The 23,560-nt window shown below is 37.9% G+C and overlaps 1 protein-coding gene across 4 annotated transcripts in view; it reads left to right on the forward strand.

The window, feature by feature from the left end:
* ZSWIM6 (zinc finger SWIM-type containing 6) overlaps positions 1-23,560 on the forward strand; it is a 107,007-nt gene that overhangs the window by 62,614 nt on the left and 20,833 nt on the right. For 2 of the 4 annotated variants that reach the window (XM_030259031.4, XM_032744590.3), the window contains 5 exons: positions 5,139-5,287; positions 5,804-5,954; positions 21,190-21,369; positions 22,922-23,098; positions 23,388-23,534. In XM_030259031.4, coding sequence (XP_030114891.4) covers positions 5,139-5,287; positions 5,804-5,954; positions 21,190-21,369; positions 22,922-23,098; positions 23,388-23,534 — 804 coding nt within the window. The remainder of the gene's footprint in view (positions 1-5,138; positions 5,288-5,803; positions 5,955-21,189; positions 21,370-22,921; positions 23,099-23,387; positions 23,535-23,560) is intronic. The other 2 variants (XM_072922600.1, XM_030259034.4) reach the window with 1 other exon arrangement.

Below are 23,560 nucleotides of genomic sequence, written 5' to 3' on the forward strand. Positions count from 1 at the left end.
GGCAATTTGGAGGTACAGGTTAATATTATGTATTTAGATGTACTTAATGTATTTAACTGGAATGATGGGGGTTTTAGTAGAAAATTGTGTGTTAGGGTAGGGCTGAATAAAATGTATTGCTGATCTAGTAAAAAGAATGTGTAATGTTAAATTAAAAGTTATGCAATCTTTTACATGCCCCTGCCTAAAGTGCAAAATTGATTGTGAGTCTAACTGCAAAAGAAGAATGCAGGAAATGGCAGGTGAATTTCCTTTCAAGAAGAATGAAAGTGAAGTGCTTATTATGCGAATTATTTGGTGAGCCAGATCTGGGGAGGAAGTAAAAGTAAGAGTAGCCAAAACTAGAGAAATTCAAGAAACCTAACTAAATGTAAATAAATTGTAGAATGTAAAAATAAAAAGACTGGTAGCTGTAAAGTAACATGAAGAATAATTTATGAAACTCAGGTTTTAGGAAAGGTTTTTTCCGATACACTAAACATAAATATAAAACTTGTTACAAAGAAAATAGATTTTGCTAAAATATATGGAAGATAAATAATAAAGTATACTTATCTATGCTGATAAAGTTCTATCTACCATGAACTAATAAGTTTTGAAACACACAGCTATATGATGATGTGGATTTTTGTGAGATGCGGTTTTTAGCAGGAGAGGTTGGATATTGTTAGTGAATAATACAGCATGTTTGGCTGCATATACAAAGGAAATACAGAAATTTTTGAAGTTAAAAAACCTGTTGGGATTTAATTAACTTTCCTCAGCAACTTAACATAGTCTTCACATTTTGTGTTATCGCTGACCCCTTCATAGCATTTGCTGTTTTCCTTTGGTGCTGTGAGCTGCTGAATAGGTGTTAAATAGTTCACCCAAAAGTCCTGAAGTTATGTGACTTATGTGTAAACTTGGAATTATTTGGGGAATCAAAGACATAATAATATTTTTGAATAATTATTTTGATGATATTTGGTTTTATGTAATTATTGTTTAAAATAATTCAAGTATATTATGTTTTTAAAATCAATCACTATTCTGTTGTGAATCAGCATGTAGCAGTATTGGTTTCTAGATGGGTTTCTTTAATTCTGTCTTCACATAATACTCATTGTCATGCTTTTTATTTGTAATAATTTCTCCATATCTTCTTCCTAATGCTGCCATGGGATGACATTTTATTAAATGTAACTGATCTACAGTTCATTTGTATACTTAAATTAATTACATTTTTATTAGAAAGTTCAAGAAAATATCAGTGTGGATGGCTACAAGTGAATAATTTGGCATGGTTTTATTTGAAGTCAACACTTGTGGTGCTTCAGGAATAAGGATCAGGGAAGCAGTTTGCTTTGTGTTTTCCAAATCTCCCTGTTGATCTATCCCTGAGTAGTTGGAAATATAAGAACTTCTTAGTCTATTTTTAGTCATTGCACCCTACTTGTTTCTATTTTGTGAGGTTAAGTTCTTCATGAACAGCATCAGTTCTTAAACATGGTTGCTCATTTTGAAAACAGTTGCTTTTAAATGCAATGTAAATGAATGAAGTGTTTGTTTTTTTTAAATTCTTTTGCTTCTTAAACTTGAAAGTTGATTATATTAAACATGCGACCTGCTATGACACTAAATGTAAAAGGCCGGTACCCTGTTTTCAAATACTATTAGGTGTTCAGTGTCTCAAACAGTTGTGCAGAACATTTGACTGCTAAGATTGCAATTTAGTAATTATAGTAAAAGAGCATGAGTAAGTATATATGGCTGTGTCTGTATACTGGGTATGAAGACTTTATTTATTGTGTTGAACTGTATGTACATGATATACAGTGTATTTCAAAGACCAGTCAATGCAGAAGTTTAAAAAGCCAGAGGCTGGGGAGAAGGAGATTTATATATTAGTTTATTGTCTGCAAACTGACACGCTTTAATTACAGGTTTTAATATTAGTATAATTATACAGTACTTCTCACTTTCATAGTTCAAATGTGAACTCATGTATCCTCATGACATCTCTCTAAAGCACATGAGTAACACTTATCCCCAGGTTACAAGTGGGAAACAGGGTTTAGCCTTTGTACCAAAGTGTCCTGCAGAGTTTAAATTCAGGGCTGCTCCTGTTCCTCTTTCCTCTCTGCAGCCAAGTTGTCCTTCTGCCAAAGCCTTGCCAATGTCTGTTCAGGGCCGTGCCACGCCCCAGGCGAAGCTGCTGCCTTTGGGTTGAACCTTCAGCTCTGCCTATTCAATGCTGAACCTGAGCCTTCCTGACAGCTACTGTTAGGGCTTCTCACAGCCCCTAAGGCAGCTTCCTCCTCTGGCTCATTCAGATAGTTCCTTACCGATTCACCCAGTCCTATGTTTTCAGAAGAGAAAGCCAGTGTAGAAATCCCATCCATATCTGTTTGAGTGGGAGAGGAAACAGGCTAGATGAGTCACCTGGATGTAGGTGAACCTAGTGAACTTGAAAAGTGCCCAGTTGAGAGATGTGGAGGATGGTCATGTCTTGACCCCAAAACAAGAATGGTAAGCAGCAGAAGCTGAGTCTTCTCCAGCAGCATCAGTAGAATGCCTGGCTGCTGCCTTGGTGGGAAGGTGGCTGGACTTGTGCCTGATCAGACTCAGTGTCTCCATGCCGCAGTTATTGCTGAAGACTGCCAGCAGGGTTGAAAGATGAGTGAATTCCAACTGTAGCTGGTGCTGGTTATATATACACTGAAATTTCTTTAGAATTAAAAATTTTGATCATACTGAATGTTGCCTATGTAAGATCTTGTAAAAAAGAAAATCATTCTGAGTCAGAGTATTTGTAAACTGTACTGAAGAGCGCAGTAGGGAGCAGACTCTTGGCATCTTCAGCTTTTACAGTTGTCTGGCCTAACGGCTTGCAAATAACACTGGTGTGAATATAGTGATATTGTGCTCCTGGTTAAGATATATTTGGGATTGTACTGGCAGGAGTAGTCTTGGTGGAAGCAATGCTGGTGGCCCTGGGTAACAGGCGCACTTATTTTTGTAAAAGAAACCTGTTGTTAAAAGCATCCATGGTAGCTGTATTGCTTTTCTAACCTTGTAACACAAAATGTCAGGTGAGCTTTTGATAAAGTGTAAATAGTTGCAGAAGGATTTTTTTTTTCACCCCCTAAATAGGGAAGCTTACCCAAGGAATATTGGGCTATTTTTAATTCAGTTTGAAAATAACCAAACCAAGATTATTTAAAGATAAATCTCTACTGAAGTAAGGAACAAATTTAAGTGTATTTTGTATACTGTTGCTTTTTATATAGTTCCTCTTCACCCTCTTTGTGTTTTAGAGCAATGAAATATTTAAACTATTTGCAAGGTGATACTGCAGACCTGGGGCTGTGCAACAGCTGCACTGCTTATCCTTGTGTGGCTTGATTTTCCTTTTTATCTTGTTCTTTGCAACCAAAGACTTATCAGTATGTGTTTCATGTAGCTGACAGAATTTAAAACCCTTTAAAACTAATACATTGAAGAGAGAAACATTTGCAGAAGAGCAAGTTTCTGATTCCTTGGTTTTTATGCTGTCTTGAACTTGATTCCTGTATTCTGAGATAGTTTTGTGTTCCTGTGGAAAGCAGGAGAGTTTATTCACACCTCCAAAGACACAAATTCTTATTAATTAAACACTTACATGTATATATATATACAGCAGTGCAGTGTTCCCAGCTTTAGGCTGTGAAATTGAGGCAGTTTAAGAAGCTACTGAGCTGGAACATCTTTTTGTTTACTGTCTCAGCAATTTGTAGATAAGACATCCCTCTGACCCTCTAAATCTTCTGTTTGTATTTTCATTGAATAAAGAGTTCAGCATTTCATGTGATCACTTAAAAGTTTCATCTTCATGGCAGAGCTGCAATTGTGAAACAAAGGCTTGAGTCAATAGAATCATTGGGTTTTTTCCCCCTATACATCGTAGAGTTGTAGCTATTTTGCTTTTTTAAGTTTTTAGAATTTCTATTAAAAATCCCAGCTTTTTAGAAGTTAATGTAATTTTCCTTCCCTGGCACTATTTTCTTTTTTCTACAGAGGTAACATGGACACACATTTCAATGAGAGAGATTGTTGAACGTGATTCAATTTCTGTAACATCTTCGCAAAACATAGTAGAAATAGAGGTTATGCAGCTGTGATAAGTTCAAAATTAAAATGTGAAGTCAACTTGAGTCTCAGCCATGCTTAAAATAGCTGATATGTGGTATGGTGATACCCAACCTTGAGCTGAATCTCACACTCTTGATAAGTACTTTTCATCTTTTTCAGTTTGAAGACCTTTTAAAAAATGTCCAGTGGAGGTGCAGGGTTCTTCAGAAAAGTACAGTTTACTAGATGGTACAAGAACATGTTTTAGTTAAGTTTGTAATTTTTTAGGAGAGGGAACATCACTGGTGTGATCTGCAAAAGCTGCATTATGGCAAACTGTGGCCAAAGCACTGCTGGATGTGAATTTCATTTGACACTGGGCTAATGCAAGTAGAGTTGCTCTAAATTGACTCTGTGCAGATGGCATTGCCTATGTAAAAATGCTTCCTTTGAAAGCAGCATAGTCTCAAGTATCTGTACCTCTTACTTATGATGGAAATGCCTTTAGTGCTGTAAGACTTTGGATATGTTTGGGGATTTTTTTTACTCTTTGTTTAGCTTTGCAGAGCCATCACAGCTCAGAGGCACCAAGGTGATGATTCTTCTCATGTTCATCAATAGCAGCGCTCACTAGCAGTCACTTAAACCTGAGCAAGATTGCTGAAGGTACAGGAATTACACAGGTGTTTTGGGGAGAGTGGTTTTAACATCACAGTGGTAGAAATATAATTAAAAGTCTTAATTTTCCTTGTGAAATCATTCTAGTGTAGCTGCTGAGATGGGAGGAAAAACCCTTACCTTGATTCTAATGTTTTGTTAGAGAAGAGAATATTATGTATTTAAATGCCTTTTGATAGGTATAATTTCTAAGATTTTAAGATTTCAGAGAAGAAATTTAAGTTTATTTTAAAGACTGTTTAGATTAAAATCAAGCCATCCAAAACAGAAGACACAAAAAAACCCCTCTGCAGTAGTATTCTCCCCTGGACTCAAGAATCTCTCTTCTTCACATAGAACATAATGATTTCTTTTCTTGCTGTTTGCAGGTGCTCCTGACCCAACAGCAGGTGCTAGCATAGATGATGAAAATTGCTGGCATTTGGATGAGGAACAAGTCCAAGAACAGGTTAAACTCTTCCTTTCCCAGGGTGGATACCATGGATCAGGGAAGCAGCTCAATTTGCTTTTTGCGAAGGTGTGTTGAGTACTCTGAACCTTTTTTCTTTCCCCTGTTCTCCAAGCCAGTCTGTACTTGCATCTTACTCAGAGTTCTAGATTCTACTGCTCTAAAATAACACAAAGCCTTGGGAATACAATGGCAACTTGACAATGAGTTGTGCAGCAGTGGACTATGATCTGATGTGTCTTGATCGTTGTAAGGATATGAAGTAACACTTCAAGCTTCTACAGCTTTGCTGTTCTCTTCCTCCTTCCTACCCCCAAAATGTTGGAAAATCTTACAGCAGTTTGTATAATACACCTGTGGATTGCTTGTGGAAAAATTCTCTGAAGAATTGCAATTGGATACTGAGCCCAAAATTTTGTTAAAAATTGGGAAGGCAGACTGTTTTTTCTACTTAAAAATTTCCCATCACACATATAAATTGCATTTCTAACTTAGCAAAAGGGGAATATTTAACACTGCAGCATATTGTCTGTACTGCAATTTCTTTGCTTCTTTCAAGTTTGTATTAAAAGACTCGTTTCCTAGGTGCGAGAGATGCTAAAAATGAGAGATTCAAATGGAGCTCGCATGTTGACGTTGATAACAGAACAGTTCATGGCTGACCCCCGTCTGTCGCTTTGGAGACAACAAGGAACTACAATGACTGACAAGTATAGGCAGCTCTGGGATGAACTGGGTAAATTCACAGACTCATTTAGGTGTTCATATATATAATAAAGAACAATTACATATTTGGAGTTGAGAAAACTTCTATTGTGGTTTTAGGCTAAGCAGATTAGAGTTTTCTGCAGTTTTCTTTTATTCAGTTATGTTTGGGTAAAATCAAATTTCTGATCTACAGCATGAGACAGTTACATTTGAAGGAGTGGGAACGTGGTGTAAAAAAAGTACAATTCCAACACTTTTTAAGTACTAGAGGATGTGGAAAGAATAAAACAAAAAGTGGAAATGTAGCTACACAGCTGAGGTGTACATAAGCCTCTAGTGCTAAGCTGAAAAGGTTGAGGAAGAAACTGATTCACAATTAAAGAAGTCAATTACTGAGCAAGAAAGGAGACAAAATACAGAATACTAACAATTAACATTGCTTTACAGAAGACGTTACCTGATACATGACTTCATTGGTCAATTAAGAGAATAACACAGGCTGAAATGGGAAAGGTATATTTGAACTGATGAGATCGGAGGACACTTGCCTGTAAAGTACTCAGGAGCTCACTAATACAGTTTTGAACAACTATTTCAGAAATTTTCAAGTTCTATAAAAATCTCATTACAGGATAGTAAAATGGTTTGGGTTGGAAAGGACCTTAGAGACCGCCTAGTTCCAACTTCCCTGCCATGGACAGGTACAATTTTCACAAGACCAGTTTGCTCAGAGCTTCATCCAACCTGGCTTTGAAACACTTCAAGGGATGGGGCATCCACAACTGCTCTTGGCAGATGGTACCAGTGCCTCACCACCCTCACAGTAAAGAATTTTTTTCCTAATACTGAATCTAAACTTTCCAGCTTTCACTGTAAAGCCATTCCCCTTTGTATGATCACACATGCCTTGTAAAAAGGCCCTCTTCAGCCTTCTTGTGGGTCCCCTTTAGGTACTGTAAGGTGCTCTAAGCTCTCCCCAGAGCCTTCCCCAGGGTGAGTAAACCTGAGCTCTCTCAGCCTTTCCTTGTATGGCCAGTGCTCTGTCACTCTGGTCATCTCTGTTGCTCTTCTCTGGACCTCCTCCAACAGGTCCCTGTCCTTCCTGTGCTGTGACCCCAGAGCTGATGCAGCCCTGCAGGTGGGGTCTCAGCAGAGCAGAGCAGAGGGGCAGAATCCCCTGCTGCCCACACTCCTTTGCATGCAGCCCAGAACGTGTTTGGCTCCCTGGGCCCTGAGTGCCCATTGGCTGGATCATGTCCACCCTCTTACCCACTAGCAACATCAAGTACGTTGCTGCAGGGCTGCTCAAAATCCCTCCCAGCCTCAGCCTGTATTGGTACAGGGTGTTATCTGGAGGAAAAATCAATACAACTTGAATGTGAATATTGACAGTATTTCAAGATGGCAGAGTGAGAGGAAAGATAGAAAGTAACCACAAGCATTGCTTTCGTAGATATAAAGTACTGTAACAAACTACTAACTAGTAGATATGCAAGTGTGTGGGAGATTAAAGATAACCTGAATTATTTAAAATACAGTGGAAAATCTAATTCATTCCTCTGAATGGTAATTCACGGAGTGTATGAGTGAACGTATTAACATGTCTGTCTTAGCATTCCAAACCTTACTACAGGTGTCTTGGAGGCTTTCCTAAAGCAAACTGAAGGACAGACGTGACCTAAATGGAACTGTATTGTGTTTCATGGAACTTGGAGTAGAAACCTGTGTTTTCATTCTGAAAAGGCTTTTCAAGTCTAGGCTTAAAGAAGTCTGTTTTGATGTGTTCTGATCAGTATGGCTGTGCCTGACTTACATGGCAGAAAACATAAAAACATGTAATAACAAACAAGCAAAAGTTTACAGATGATGTCCTATGAGACATTATGTAAGTAGTGCTCTTAATGTAATTTAAAGGTCCTAAGTCAAGCTAAATGAAATCAAGTCCAAGTAAGAGTAATATGCTTAATTTAGAGAAGTCTCGAATGCAAAACTTAACTTTTGCACTCATAGAGGTCAAAAATGATCATGATTGAATCACATACCAACTGGTGGGATAAGATTAGATATAACCTGTATAGCAAAAATTATGTTCACTCTAGTTGAAGCACTAGGCTAGTAAACTGCTAACTATCTATACTTCTGTGATCAAAATCCTTGATATCATAGAAGGCAAAGCTCTGTTGGAGTCTAGAAACAAATACAAGTTTAACCACCATTTTTATGATCCCTTGTTTTTGCCAAAAAATAACAGTTTTGCCAAGCAAGGCACATTCCCAGCTGTACCTGTATGGAACAAAATTGTATCCCATGATACTGAAACTTGGAGGGTTTCATGCTTCATTGCTTATGTGTGTTGAGGTGGTAGATGGTGGGAGAGGCAGAAATGAGTTCTCCATCTGTTATCTGTAGCAGTCTTGCCACATGCTGTCAATAAACAAAAAAGTTTTTTTAAAACTTTTGAAGTGGCTCCTCTTGTTTCATCAGTTGTCTTTAACATAATTTTCTTGTCAACATCTGTCTGAACGTAGAGGAGGTGGAATCTATCTGTCTGCAGCATCAAATAACAAATTCTTTTGGATTAATTGAATTTAGTTTACCTCTATTTAATCAGAATTCTAGATGTCTCTTCTAAAAAGCAGCCTTACCACTACCTGAGCTGCTGTCTTTGCAGTCTGAGGCAGACCATATTGTTTCAGTTCTGGACTGCTCTGTCACCTTTTACAAGAATCAAAATATGTTGATCTTGTACCATGGTTTCAGTTGAAAATACACTTCAGTCACACCAGGTGGGCAGTAGGCAAAGGATAGAACTTAACTTGGTTCTTCCATCTCCAGATAGTGTCTGTGATTCTAAACTATTTTGTCTCCCCACCGATAGGATATCTTGGTTCCTTCCAGTGGTGCATAGCAAGTTAGGATATCGTGGTTCCTTTCACTGGTGCATAGCAAGTTGCTTCCAAAATGCTGTTAATTGTGTGAATTGCTCCAGATTAATTTCTTCCTGATGTGAAGGCCACAAGCTTCTGCAGTGTTTTTGCTAGGATCTTATTTTGCTTGAGTTTCCCTGTTTTTACATTAAACATTGCTTTTTCCATGTGGAACTTGCATCTCAAACAAACAAACAAAAAAAGTGAATGTATAAAAAGTTCAAATAGATTTTAAGGCGGACCAGAGTTACAATAGCGGAGTGCAGAGGGAAAATCAGGGTGGCCCCAGCAACATATGGTTTGTTCTAGTAGAAGAGGTAACTCAGACACTTAGTTAAAAGGAGTAATGCTATGATGTTACAAAGTAATGTTGGCTTGTTATCTTCTAGAGTGTCAGAGAACCAAAATATTAATGGAGGGTGTGAGACACAGACCTCTGCATATTTAATGTTTTGTATTACCTGTTCAGAGTAATCTGGGAGAGGGATAAGAGGGATATATATATATATATATATACGTCTTTTAAGAAAATCTTTTAGCTGTACTCTCGTGTATGTCACAGGTAGGTAGCCATTTGTTGTAGCTAGGAGAATTTTAGTACATATAAATACAGACTCTGCATAATAAAGGCTCTCTTGCTTGCCTTGGTATGCTGTCTGCCAACTGCTGGGCATATGGCCACTTCATCAGTTCCATCTTGGCATAGACTTTTAAGCATACTTAAGTAACTTCAGCTTTGCTCCTTGACTGGGTCATTTAAGTGATGCTTCCTTCCTGGCATTGGGTGTTGGCAAGGGTAGTGAAAGGACACACTGAGCTTTGATTATAGTTCACGTTCAAGTTTGTGGTAAATTGCTGATTTCAGTAAAAGTCAGTTTGGGTTTGAATGAAGGTGTTGATATAAAGACAACAACAGTGAAACCTTGCACACCTAAAATAAAAATGAAAAAAACCCTAAAAATCACCGAAACATCCACTCAAGACCCCCTAATGAAATACTTTAGGTGTAAATATGAATCTGGCAATTTTTTATTACAAAGTACAAAGTCCTAATGATTCAAAAGCATCATGTTAAGAAAAAAAGGCCTTCCACATAACTAGGCAGTTGTTTTTTAATACCTCTAGATAGGGGGTAAGAATATAATTGCCTAGCAGATTTCCCTGTTCTACATCAAGGAATGGGATGCGCTATATGCTATATATTAGAACCTATTAGAAAGGTTACAGGTCAGAGCTCTAAGGCTTGCTCAGATACTTCTCAGACTAGGAGAATTTAGATGCAATTTCAGTGATGCACTGGTGATTACTTCAAACTCACCACAGTAATAAGTGAATTCCACTTTGCAGAGTTTAAAGCAGAGTTGGAATTCTTCATGTTGCTGTTTAAATGATATCCCAGTATATAAATTTCACATACTGATCTTTAGGTGTTTGACTCATGGTGACCATGGTTGAAGAGTTTAGGATGTCATAATGATTAATTATCTGAAGCCCCTTGATTTGCCTTTGACTTAAATTGTATTGGTAAGATGGAGTATGGAAATGCACAGTAAATACCTGCTGATACCTGTTGAGCTGAGATCTCTGATTTGAAGGAAAGCTTTCTTGTAGTCTAGGGAGAAAAGGAATGAACTGTCTAGTCTTAGTAGATGGGTAAGTCATTAATACTCATCCATGAAAAATAAAGTAGAAGTTGCTTGTTCTCATCAAAAATGAAAAGATTTTCCTAAAAAAAGGGGGGAAATTGACTTTGTACTCCAACCCAGGTATCATGATGGCTGTGAGGCTCTGCTTTGGAATTAAATGTTGAGCTCTGCCAGACGCTGGGAAGAGACTGTTTGTTGGCAAATGGGATCTGCAAGTTAATTGGTGTTTTCTGCAGGCTTCTGGCTGTGAAGTGAAATTGGAAGCCTTTTAGCCACATGGATAATACAGGACCTGAATACAAAAGTCACATGTCACCATCAGGGCCCACTGTGAAACAATAGTGTTCCCACTTGAGCACTGTGCCATTACAGATGGTTTAAATATGGGGATTGCATTTAAACTAAAAGCCCCATTTGCCTCTTACTGCAATTTAACAGTCCTCTTAGCAAAAGCTAAGTGACAAATTAAATGAAAAAAGTGTCCACATTTTTAAAGCTGTAATGCAAAACAACTTTTTATTGCTTCTCTCTGTGCTGTGAATGAATCATTGTACTTGTCAACCCTAAACCAGGCCATAATTAGACCAGCTACTGTTACCAGAGTAGAGCTGCTCTTGTGTCAGTTTAATAAAGCTGAAACTCTTAAATTTAATCCCAGATGCTTAATCTGATGAAAGCAGTCAAGTAGAAGAATCTAAGACAAGTGTCTACTATTTGATGGAGTGATGGAGCCCAACACATTGTCAACGTGTAGATTACAGAATCAGGTTTTTTCTGTGAACTACCATTTTCAATATCTTCATATCTTATGGCTTATCTTCAAGGTGAAGAAACTTTGAATAATTTGCATGTTTCAAACAAACATTTCTAGTAGATTTCCTCAATTTTGATATTTAAGAGCTCCTAAAGGGGGAAGAGAGTTGGGTTATTTTAAAATCAAGGATTAGTTTCTTGTGAAATAAACATGTGATGGTGTTGTCCTGGAGAAGAGGTTGTGTCCAAAGAGGTCCTTGGCAAGGCAGGGCAGTGAACAGAATTGGTGAATGTGTTTTGGTTTTGCTTCATGCTGATCCAGCTCTCTCTTGGTCATCTTATTTTATGATGTTGACAAGAACTTAAGTGGTACTCTGTGTTCAGCTGGGTACCTTCCACATTTATTGCGTAATCTCTTTACATCAACCACCTATTGGAATCCAAAGTATTTAAATGTAGGAACCTTTTATGGTATTGAAATGAGCCTCAATTATGTGATAAAGCTCTTCCCAGTGACATTCTTTCAATCCTTTCTGTTACATACTAAATATACTAGCATAATAAATAGACTATTTCTATAAAGGAATTTTTGGGTGGATAACATGGCTTTGTTCTTAGTAGGTTCTTAGTAGGTTTTCACTAGTACTTTGCTCTGTTGTATACCACTTTTTAATGTTGGGTCAGGCTGACAGTCTATTTTGATTTCACATTTACTGGTATTTTGGCCATTTTCTGGATTAGAATGATAGCGTTTTGTGTTAAAAGTTAAGTACCATTTTACAAGGTCATGTGATACAGAGAAATAGTACAATATATTTCCTGATAAATCATGCCTAGATCATTATTAGTAACACTTTGCTTCTCCTCTAAAACTTAATTCTAAATGTTGAGGTTAGGAAAGGAATCATTATAGACTAATTAAGAGAGATTTAATTATCATTTTGTAATAAGCAAACTAATGATCAAGTGTGAAATAATGTTGGAAATTTTTTTTAAATTTGGAAACCACTCTGAACGTTTTTCCTTGTAAAATTTTATGGTCATTTCCAGAAAACAGAAAGTTAGAGTCTTTTAACCTTAACTGAATGAAGCTATTTTCTATCTGTATTTCTGTCTCAGGCATTCCTTCTCTTTGCAGTTAGAGATGAAATGTGTATGAATGGGACATGTCAGCTGTTCTGAACAGATTATCTGTGCTTAGGCTTATGCTTAAGTGGAGGGGGAAAAAGGACAAAAGCAGCTATGGTTGTTGGCAGTGTGCCTCTAGGGAAATTCCTTCCTGGTGCCAAATTTAATAATTACTCCAGGGCTGGCATGAAAAAGAATGGATTAAGTTAAGCATTTGTTACAGTTTTGGTGCTCTAGTACCATTTTTCTGGACCTGCATACTTCATGCAATCCCTTTTTAGGGTCAACCACGTAGTAGAGATATATACTTACCCCCCAGTATTTTATGGTTTTTATAAAACCGTACAGCAAGACTCTTATAGTTTGAAATTTGACTGCCAAGTTTATATGCATATTGTATTTATATTGTTGAATATCCTCACTTAAAATTGCATCATGTATTGCCTTAAAGCTAAAGAAAGTACGCATGCCCTGCACTTGTAGAAAATAAAGTTAACTTCAGATTTCTAGGCATAGATCAGTCAGTTGAACATAGGCCATTTCTGGCCTTGAAATGAAAGCTGTAGGAAGCCGTGTTTGTGAAGGGAGGTTGGATGCACCCTTTCCCTTGGTCATTCTTTGTGTGACGTACTAGGTAGAGTGGTATCTTACATGTATTTGTGTCTTAAACTGTATCATATCCAGTCAGCTGTCTTTGCTTAAACATGAATATTGTTTAGTCTCAGCTGTCATGTTCTTATGAAACACATGTACCCTCAGGTCATGCACTTAAGGTGACACCTGTTTTATCATAGAACAAGCTGTTGATTTATGTCAGTGTCTTTGAATGATTTCTGTTGTTGGAGGTGCTAAATTACCAGTAGGTCAGAATGAGCATCACAAGACAGTTTTGCTGTTCTAAGACCTCAGTTATGGATGACAAATTGTTGTCATGGCCCTACAGTGTCTTGGTTGATGCTGTCACCTTCATTTCCTCAGTGAATGAAGCCAGGCTGCTGTTCTTCAAAGATGGATTTTGTCCACCTTCTCTGGGGATCATTTCCTTCTTCCTCAATTACTGACATTGCCATAATAGTATTTGAAATGAGGGTGTGTGTGAGGCCAGAGTATGACAGTAAAATGTTTTTTTTTAGGTAATTTCACTGAATATTCAGAGTTAGAAGGGACCCAGAAAGATCATTGAATCCAGCTCATAAGTGAATGGCCCATATGGGGATCAAACCCATACCATACTCTAATCAGCTGAGCTAATCCTGTGGCATTTATCAGATTTCAGAAATAATGGTCACAGTAATTACCTTTAGTATGCAAGCATAGCTTGAGGGGTGTCGCACTAAGACACGAAATAACTCACGCACTCACACTAAGATAAAAAGAGCAAAAGGAAGTAACTTATTTCTGACCTTGCAATATATAGAATTCCAAAAGTGACTGGACTGGAGGATGAACTTGCTACCTCTCCAACCATATCGGTCAAACCTATCAGTCTATCAATTCTCTCTTCTCACAAAGAAGAATACAAACCAGTCATTATTTACATGAACAGTAAGAACTCCAGTAAAAATATGTAAACATCAGAAGGCATATAAAACTTTTAAAAGAACTTTAAAACTTGAAATAGCAAAGCAACGGAGGGGTTTATTTTTAATGCTATACGGCAAGTTGCATTTTCATTCTGTTTAGTTGGATGGAAAGAACTTCAGATCTTTCAGTACCCACATTGAAGCAGTTGTTGGTTTTATTCCTGTGATGCTGAACTGTTTTACTTACAAATGTCCTAAAAACTGTTGTGTATTGAAGCTGGTGCACAATTCATTGCAGCCCTAACTGTAGAATCATGTCTGCAAAGATTAAGGACAGAATTTTACTCTAAGCCAAGCTGATAATTAGAGTTATTTTTCCCTAGTTTTTTTTTTCATACTTCAGTAACATCAGGCTGCCATTCAGTTTTCCAATGCCACTTCTAGTAAATACCAGAGCTAGAGATAAGTGATAGATTGATTCATGGAGAGGAATTACTGAGTCTTTACTGACTTCTGAGCTTTACCTGTGGTTCAGCCATCTAGCCTTGTGCTATTTTCATTTTTTTTCTTGAATTAATACTTGAAAAAGAAATCTCAAAAATTGGAAATGAGAAGTGCAAGAATATCAATCCACTTTGGTGTGTCAAATCAAGACAAAGGAAATCCTTTATAATTTGTATATTACATAGACTAAAAATTTTATAGGGAAGACAGTTCTAAACCCACAAAAGATAGCTGAAAATTGCAATTGGAGCTGGAGAAATGTAGCTAAAAAACTAGAAATGGCCTTAGAATTTTGCATTGTGGTAAGTGGTCAGTAAGCTGTCTAGTCAGGTGCTGTGCTTGATTATTGTATTAGAAGTTGTAATTGAAGTATGCTGTTTTTGTAAAAACTCATCAGTCATGTTTGGACTGGAACATGAAAGTGACTTGGGAAACATAAGTGTAGGAAGGAATTCACACTAGACAATCAAAACGTATTCCTTTGGTCACTTAAAGTGCATTATTTATGTTCTGTGAGAATAGTTGTGGCATATGTAATTCCCAGTATGCAAGGGAGTGTTTGCAGTTGCTTTGTGCTTTTGGTGGGTTTTTTTTTGTTTTGTTTAGTTTTTTGGGGTTTGTTGTTTGGGTTTTTTTTGTTTGTTTGTTAGTGTTTTTTTGGTTTGTTTTTTTTTGTGAAGGAGAGGTACTTTTATCTCTGCTTTATTAATAGCTTGTTTTGTTAGACAAGCATCTCCACCTCTGCCTCTTCCTTAAAAATTAACTATAAAAGGAATTAATTCATCTCAAGGATAAATTTATATGGAAGTAGCTTAATGCATTTATATTTACAGTCACATCAATTTTCTGAAAATTCTTGAAGTCTCTGAAAATAGACTACTAAGAGTGTATAGCTGGATAAAGTAATTGGTAAAATATCTGATACATATTTTGGTCAGGAGCATAATTTTTTCACCATCTAGCTGTAAATATCAACGATTAGTTGAAATTGTGAAGAGTTAAGATAAAGGACTATTTTTGTACCGTATGCGTTAGTATTAGCAGTGTTTTTGCCTTCAGTTGTTTGATTGTAAACAAATGATTAAATAGTTTTTTAAATATGAGGAAGGTTAATCAGTGAGGTTCATTTGCAGGTTCTTGATACTTTTCTTTAGCTTTGTACACCAATAGCCCCTGTCTTACTACAGTGGTTAGGTTATAGAGTACTACAGATACATACAGGGGTATCTAATGAACATGGGAATTATCCTTAATGTTCTCTTGAGGAGATGGTAGTCCGTTGACACACTGTAAACTGCACCTTTCAAGCAAATTCCTGTTCTTTGAAAACCTTTGGTCAAATGGCAGAGTGTCTGCAAAGATGCAGGAATTTTTAAAGCATTCTTTAAAGGTCATAACCCAGAACAACAGGCGCATGTAAGATGTCAGAAGTGTGTGGTTGGTTCCTTATTCCATCGTGTTAAAAGCTGAAAACATAGAAGGAGAAAGCAGAAGTTTGTAGCTACTTGACACAGAAATCAGACCGTGTGGTTATTAATCGCTTAGAATAGAATCTCCAGATACAAATTCCTGTTTATGCCAAATGCACATGTGCCTTTAACCCTTCTAGCAGCAGCAGGCATCAAGAAAGACAAACTTAAGGAATTAGGCATTTTATTTTGTCTATTTTACATTTCCCCTCTCTGAAATGTGTACTTGGAGATTAGCCTGCAGAAGGACAGTGATTCCCTCATGCCATCAGTGCTGTAGGTAATCTATTGTGTTAATCAACCAGCTAGTGTGAAATGCAAGGGGAGTGATTATGCTATCATACACAATACAATCAGCATGAAGCACTTGTCAAAACCAATACATCAAAGTTTAATTCAGTAACAGAATGAATTACTGCAAAATGAAATGCTCTGTTCTCCAAGAAACACAACACCCAAATAAAGCCTTTTTTTTCTGAAGGCTAAACATTGAAACCAGAATGCATTAAGGAATTTTTGTGAATAAAATTGCAAGTTGGGTGCAACTGAGTGCTGAGATTAGTTTTTCTTGATGTTCTAATTGAAGAGGGGAACAGTCCTGAAGTACTTTGCCTATCTTTAGTGTTCTATAAAAGCAGTTGTTTAATTGGAGCAGTCTCCAGTGGGACTTGTGATTATGCTTTGTTCTGGTGGAGATCTCTCCATGCCTGGAGAAGGGCAGTGGCTTTGCCAATTATTCTGAAGGCACTTGTCCTTCTCATTCAGAAGCGATAAACACCACACAGTACCTTCTTTGAAGTTTCCAAGTGGCTGTCCCACTGAAAGTGAGTATGTGTTTAAATACAGATGTAAACCACTTTAAACTCCTTTGCTGACACTTATACTTCAAAGCCTTCAAAAGTTCTGTCTGCCAGTATTGTTTTTCTTCTGGCACTTTCAATGCTGTAAGAGCATGCTTTTGTAATAGAATTGATTAGTCTCAAGTGGGGCACAGTGGCAAGTGTGCAGCAGGTGCTGAAGCTGTCTTGTCTCTCGGCAGAGGAAACGATCTTGATTACCTGGCTCCTTTTTCTTTGAAATGGTCAAATACTACTCCTGTAGCTTATTTTTTAAGATGAAGTTGTGCATTAATGGAAAAGGCAAAGGCCAAGTTTTAGCAATTGATTACACAGGTGTTGTGAATGAGGAAATGCTGACCCAAGCTCAGCTGTACAGCAGCCCTGAGGAAGATAGCACGGTGTTTTTAGGAGAAGCAGAGTGTAATCCAACAGATGAGCAGAACTGTATGCTGGGCCCTTGGTAATGATCGGTGTCCTAGGACCCCCCCGAATATTGTTTCCATCACCATCTTCCCACTTACTGGGGCAAGAGTAAAATATAATGGGGTTTATGAACAGTAAGTGATGCTCAGTCTCTTGGGAGAGTCTATACACATCCCTTGCACTTCCTTTAGCTTCATGGATACATGTGTACAGAGGACGTGTAGTGATCCTACTGTTCTGTACTACATCTACTTTTACAGTGACTTAATGCTCTTAATGTTTTTCAGTTTACGTATTTAAATCCTGATCAATGTAAATGCATGCTGTCCCATAAATTCAAAGGTATGGATGTATCCAGAGAAACCTAAAAGTACTGATATTCTCTTGTACGTACAAGAAAGGCCTGCATGTAAATTTTTTCCTCTTTTTTTTTTTTTTTTTTTGGTGGTGTGATAAACACTAAAGGTGAATGGTAATTATGCATTTTCAAAAGGAGGTCTTTCTGAACCAAAGGTCTGTTTTGGCAAAGCTGCCTTTTTTCAGGGTAGGAGATCAATGTTGAATCAAAATAGGCAATTCCTCACTGCAATGTGACAGTTGTAATACCCTTTCCCATGTGAAATTAGTATCAAATTGCAGTTGCAACATGTAATATTTTCCAGATATTTTCTGGGGAAAACTTCCTGTATATTGAATTGTGATTGTTCTGGCACTGTACTGTGAGGAGTTTTGTACTGGAAAAACATAGGTTTGAGTCCAGGAATTTGAACAAGAACTTCAGTTGTGTTCTAGTAGCATGCAGTTTGGGCTGGGGGGAAGATGTGTCAGCCTGCTGAGAACAAGAATGGAAAAAAATCTGGGGAAAAGGAGATAGGAGTGAGAGAGAGCTATGTTAGAGAAAAGCAGTCTGTAAACACAATTACTTTCTCTGAGGTTTTGGTGTCTCTTTTTAAAAAGTATTTTTTAATGAGACTTTTGTTCATACTGTTGTTTGCATTGGTGACATCATTAAGTGTAATCAAACATGTAAACTTAAGAATTGTAGGAATGTATTTTGGAATGTGTTCCAGTTTCTTTGGAGCATGAGCTGATGCCAAAAGCAGTTTTTAGGCTGAAGTCACTGGAAATTGATTCTGATACTTTTCTTGCGAATTATGAGTACCTGTCCTTCATTTTTCCTGTAGGCCTTTTCTATAGTAAAGGGTAAACATGATCAGCAGTTTCCCCAAATAGGAGCCATGAGGTAGAAATAGAAATTCTCTTGTTTGAGACTAGGTTATGCCTTCAGGTTGGTGTTGACATTTAAGGACTAGTTTGAGAGGGCTTCCACTGAGCAGATCAGAGTCAAATGAGAATATGCTCCAGGCTCCTGGCACTTGATATGTGATAAAGTCTGGGCACAAGTGAACATTTTCCTCAGACTTTTCAGCGCGAGGAGCAGACCAGGAATCAATGAATGGAAAAAGCCAAAATGGAGCACATGTCAGGGGGGAGGGGGGAAGGTGTTTAGGGAGCAGAAGTAGGAAGAGATAAGAATAGAGGTAAATGCATACGCTTGGGGCAGGGACGGAGAGAGAGGAGAAGGAAAAAAATTACAGTCAAACAAACCTTACTAAAGCCCAAATTAAGCAAAAATACCTAGATTGTGGGGTCATTTGCCTTATGCATTCTTCTTCCAGATGGTAGGCTTTATAGCGCTATAGGAGTTCTTTCTGTTTCTTTCTCCTTTTCCTTTGGTGGAGGAGTTTTGTCTCACACTCCTCTTCTTGCAGGGAATCAACAGCCATCAAAGCTGTTTGAAACCTCAGATGTTAAATGCAGTTTTCTCTGAAGTCATAGGGAGCTGTGTGCAGTTGTGGGTTCTATTGAAATTTTAAGTGCATTGTGAGGAGGTTATTGGAAATAGACTCATTCTTTACATAAAAATTGCCAGAGACAATGACTGCTAACAATGTAATTAACCTTGACATAGTTTCCTACATGAAACTACAGATGTCTGTAAAGAATTTTAGTACTTTGTGTTATCTTGCCCTCTTCTGCTTTATAGATGTACCACATGGCTAGTGGAGCTTCCTTAGGAGGCTAGTGAATTGTCTTGCCTCTAGTGGTGTTTCTCAGATGTAGAGAAAAAGAACAGGCCACTTATGCTGTAGGGGTACGGTACAGCACAGTAGTGCGTGTTCTGCCTTGATGGATGACTGAAATATTACTGAGTGGGTTTAAGATATTAGAGTTTGCTTTTGCATCAGTCTGACTACACTGGGAATCTAGTTACAAAGTGTTATAATGGTGGGTTGTTGGGGGTTTTGATATTGTTGGGGTTTTTTGTTTGGTTTTTGTTTGTTTGGGGTTTTTGTTTTTTGTTTTTTGGTTGGTTGTTCTTTGGTGGTGGTTTTTTGTTGTTGTTGAGTTTTGGTTTGGGTTTTTTTTGTTTTGTTTTGCTCGGGTTTTTTTTTGTTAGAGGTACAGTGTAATGCCTTCAAGTGATACTTGATTTTGAAAATAAATAAGCAAGCCCACAACTGTTCTTCAAGGGTTTCCGATGTGCTGCATCTTTTGTTTTATCTTGCAGATTGGAAGAAATGCAGTCACTCTGTCTTGGGCAGTACTGAATCATTGATGCTTAATAATAAGAACCAGTTGTAATTTGACTCCTTTTGGAGAACAAGTGGGTCAAAAAAAAAAGTTTTTAAAAGTGGTGTTGGCCTTATTCACCCCCATGGCAAGTTTCAGACACTTCCTGAACCCAGAAAAATTGTTGTACTCTAATCTACTGTGCAGTAATAAACTGCAGTAGTTTAGTGTCTCTCTGGTGTTTTGAAGAGTAACATACTGTATTTTGTTTTGGTTTTCAGATTTTTTTAATATTGCTTCCCCTGACATGTTAGTATTGAGTAGCAGAAGACTTAACCTTAAGAATCATGTTGTGTTTCCATTGGGTTCTGTGCTGTGGCCTACCTGACTTTAGGAATGAATGTGATGCAATGCCCTGTGCCCTGGGTATCAATTTTGCATTTTTAGCTAGCAAAAGAATCACAGAATGGGAGACATTTATTGTCCTAGAAGAACCAGCTGCATTTTTATTCTTTGGGGCTTTTTTCCAGCCTGTCATGACATTGCATAGTCTAAACGTATTCTCATGAACTCTTTTAGTGTATAAGGCACGTCCTTAATGAGCAAATGAACTGTTGCTAAACTGTACTTTCAGATGTCTTTATGCTTCTGTCATGCTTCTGGTGAAGGGACAGTTGATTTAGATAAAAACCTTTCCATTTGAAAATTGCCTCTAGATACCCAGATGCATTTATTCCTGCTGTGCTAGATACAGTCTGAGGGAGCAGTTTCCGAAGTGGTGATATGTTATATGTCAGCACAAATTAGCCTTCCCTTGGAACTGCCTAAACAGAAAATAGAAAACAAATTTTCTAGAGTAACCAAATTACTGAAGTAATTGCCATAAAAATGTCTTATTCCTTTCACACTGCACAAAACTAGTGTGTACTGCTTATCTGAAACCCAGATGTGTTTGGGAGTGAGTTAAATGAGTACTTCTGATGGGTTCTGAGTGTGAAAGTGTATGTTTACAAGGTGCTTGCCTTACTAATGTGAGTCTTTGTTTCCTGTAATGTGAAGTTGAAAGATACATAGTTCTCATTTATGTAAAACAACATTCACTTCTGATACAGGAATTAGAAGAAAAACTTGGTTAATGTAACTTTTGTAACTTTATGTGAATTCTTTTTTGCCTTTGGCTGATGTTCCTGCCTGATAAGCCATACACTGGGAACTCTGGATTTCTAATACAAAAGACCTACTAATGCCTTTTAATTGACAAGGCTGGCTTGGTACCATCTTTCAGCTGCTTCAGACTGGCCATGCCAGCCCAAGTGCCTGTATCAGGAATTCAATTTGTCTGGTGTTAAGCGTAGCTGGGAAGCAAGCAGTGTAGCCTTTCAGTGGAGAAAAAGTATATGCTGTAGAAGTTTGCAATTAGTCATTGGCTGCTGCATTTTTAATAGAAAACATAATTTAGCAATTTTTTTAAAATCAGGTGCTCTGTGGATGTGTATAGTCTTAAATCCCCACTGCAAGTTGGAGCAGAAGTCCAGTTGGCTAAAACAGCTGAAAAAATGGAGCAGTGTGGATGTTTGTCCCTGGGAAGATGGAAACCATGGAAACGAGCTGCCCAATTTAACCAATGCTTTGCCTCAGGGTGCAAATGCTAACCAAGGTGAGCCTAAACGTGTGTACTGACTGCAATATATAATGCAACTTATTTCTTACACACTCTAGCCTTGCAGAATTCAGCACTCTTATCTGGAACAAGTTACTTTCTTATTGAGAACTGACCAGGGAAAATCAGTTGTACTAATGCTGTCTTTGCAGAAGAACAAATAGGTGGTTTTTTGTAGGGCTGTAACACTTTCAGAGCAGTTATTTGTGTTTTATTAGGTCTTCTAACTCTTCACTTGGTGCTTCTAAATATTGTTGCATGAAAATTGGATGTCCTTGAAGTATATGTGTAAAAGCTTGTTGTTTTTTGCTTGACTATAATATTCCTTCTGCTATTGGGGTTTTTATTTTGCTTGCAGTTACAAAGCCTTGATAGCTGTTTAAAAGAGGGATCTTTTTAAACTACATGAAACTTGCATGTGAGACACTGAAGCATCTGTCTGTAGGATGTGCTCTGTATGTGCTGTCTGCATTAGTAGGTGTGTGGACCATGCAGCTGCGATGCTGCTGCCTTGGAGGAGGTGTCTTTGTATTTGATATCTTGCTTTCTAATCTAAAAGGTGATATTCAAACCTGACAGAAGCTTTGTACAATCATCATCAAACAAAGATGACTGCTAATAACTAGGCAAAGTGCATGGTGTTTTTGCAGGTAAAACTGCTCAGAATCCTCAAACCATCAGTAATAATATATACTGCATACAACTGCACTAAAGTTACAAGTAAATTTCTTGGTAGGTGTCAGATCTGCACTTAGTTGGGTTTATTGTTGTTTCTTTTTCTTGCAAGATCGCCTGTGAAGGAAAAAACTTGATTCATTATTAAATTTCAGAGCTGGCCAGGAAGATAAGTTCTTTCAGCCCTGACTGAGGCATTTTGCTTCCTCATCATGTTCAGACCGACCTGGACATACTGTTGATAACTCTGACATGGTTTCTGAGCATTGACAGATGCAGTGCCATGTCGCTAGAGAAATTTTGCCATAAGAAGATGCCTAGTGAGGATTATGTCAGCCCCATGGCTTCAGGACCTCACTTTATTAATAGTATTTGTTTACGTTCATGACTAACAAAGTTATACAAGTGCTTAAAGTTAGCGTCTCTTCTGAGAAAGAAAAACTACAAATTTTTAATGCAATTTATCCCTCCTTTATTCTGACAGTTGCGGATCTGAGGAGAGACACTGGGGATGCTTGAATGCGTCTTTATGTTTTTGAAACATAATATGAAACAAATACTTTCTACTTTGTACTTGCTGTTGAAAGTCCTTCACCTCTAGGAATTCTCTGTGCACAGTCCTGTCTGGCATCAGCTGTGCTGCTTTCTAGATCTCTCTCTGAATGCAAGATGAATGGCACACACGTCATCTGGGCTCTTGGGTAATAATAGGATGCGAAATGTCATCTGTGAGGTGCTTGGTGGAGAGAGGGCAAGGCAGACTGCCATTGGCTGGGGGTTGTGAATAGGCAGAAGACAGGAATACTGTGAATGACTGATTCGTATATGAATGAGTAAAACCTGATGCAGCTTTCTAAACCTGTGAAAATGACAGATTCATCGAACAGGCCACATCGGACAGTGTTTACTCGAGCCATTGAGGCATGCGATCTGCACTGGCAGGACAGCCACTTACAGCATATTATCAGCAGTGACCTATACACCAACTACTGTTACCATGACGACACTGAAAACTTGCTCTTTGACTCTCAGGGGTGGCCCCTCTGGCATGGTAAGTGGCTAAACCGGAAAGATGTTTCTGTGACTCGGTGCTTTGTTTATTTTCTATGGCATTATTTTGAGGGGGGATGTAGTGGGGAGACGGGTGAAAAGTCTGGCAAAAAGAACAGAGGTTCCCTTGAAATGTTGGCACAGAAGTAGTCCTTTAAGTATCTCTTGCATAATTTTAAAAACAAAACAGAAAAAAATTGAAACAAAAAAGCCCTTTTGAGTAACCTAGCAAAACAGGCCATTGCATTTATGGAGGTGTTGCTATTCTTCAGTTACTTTTTCTGTTTTAGAACATGTTCCTACAGCCTGCGCAAGGGTGGATGCATTACGATCTCATGGATACCCACGAGAAGCACTGAGGCTAGCAATAGCTATTGTTAATACACTAAGGAGGCAGCAGCAAAAACAGCTGGAAATGTTCCGGGCTCAGAAGAAAGGTAAATGTGGGAAGAGGAGGGCAAAG

This window comes from Taeniopygia guttata, chromosome Z (assembly GCF_048771995.1).
Source record: "Taeniopygia guttata chromosome Z, bTaeGut7.mat, whole genome shotgun sequence".
Taxonomy (NCBI): domain Eukaryota; kingdom Metazoa; phylum Chordata; class Aves; order Passeriformes; family Estrildidae; genus Taeniopygia; species Taeniopygia guttata.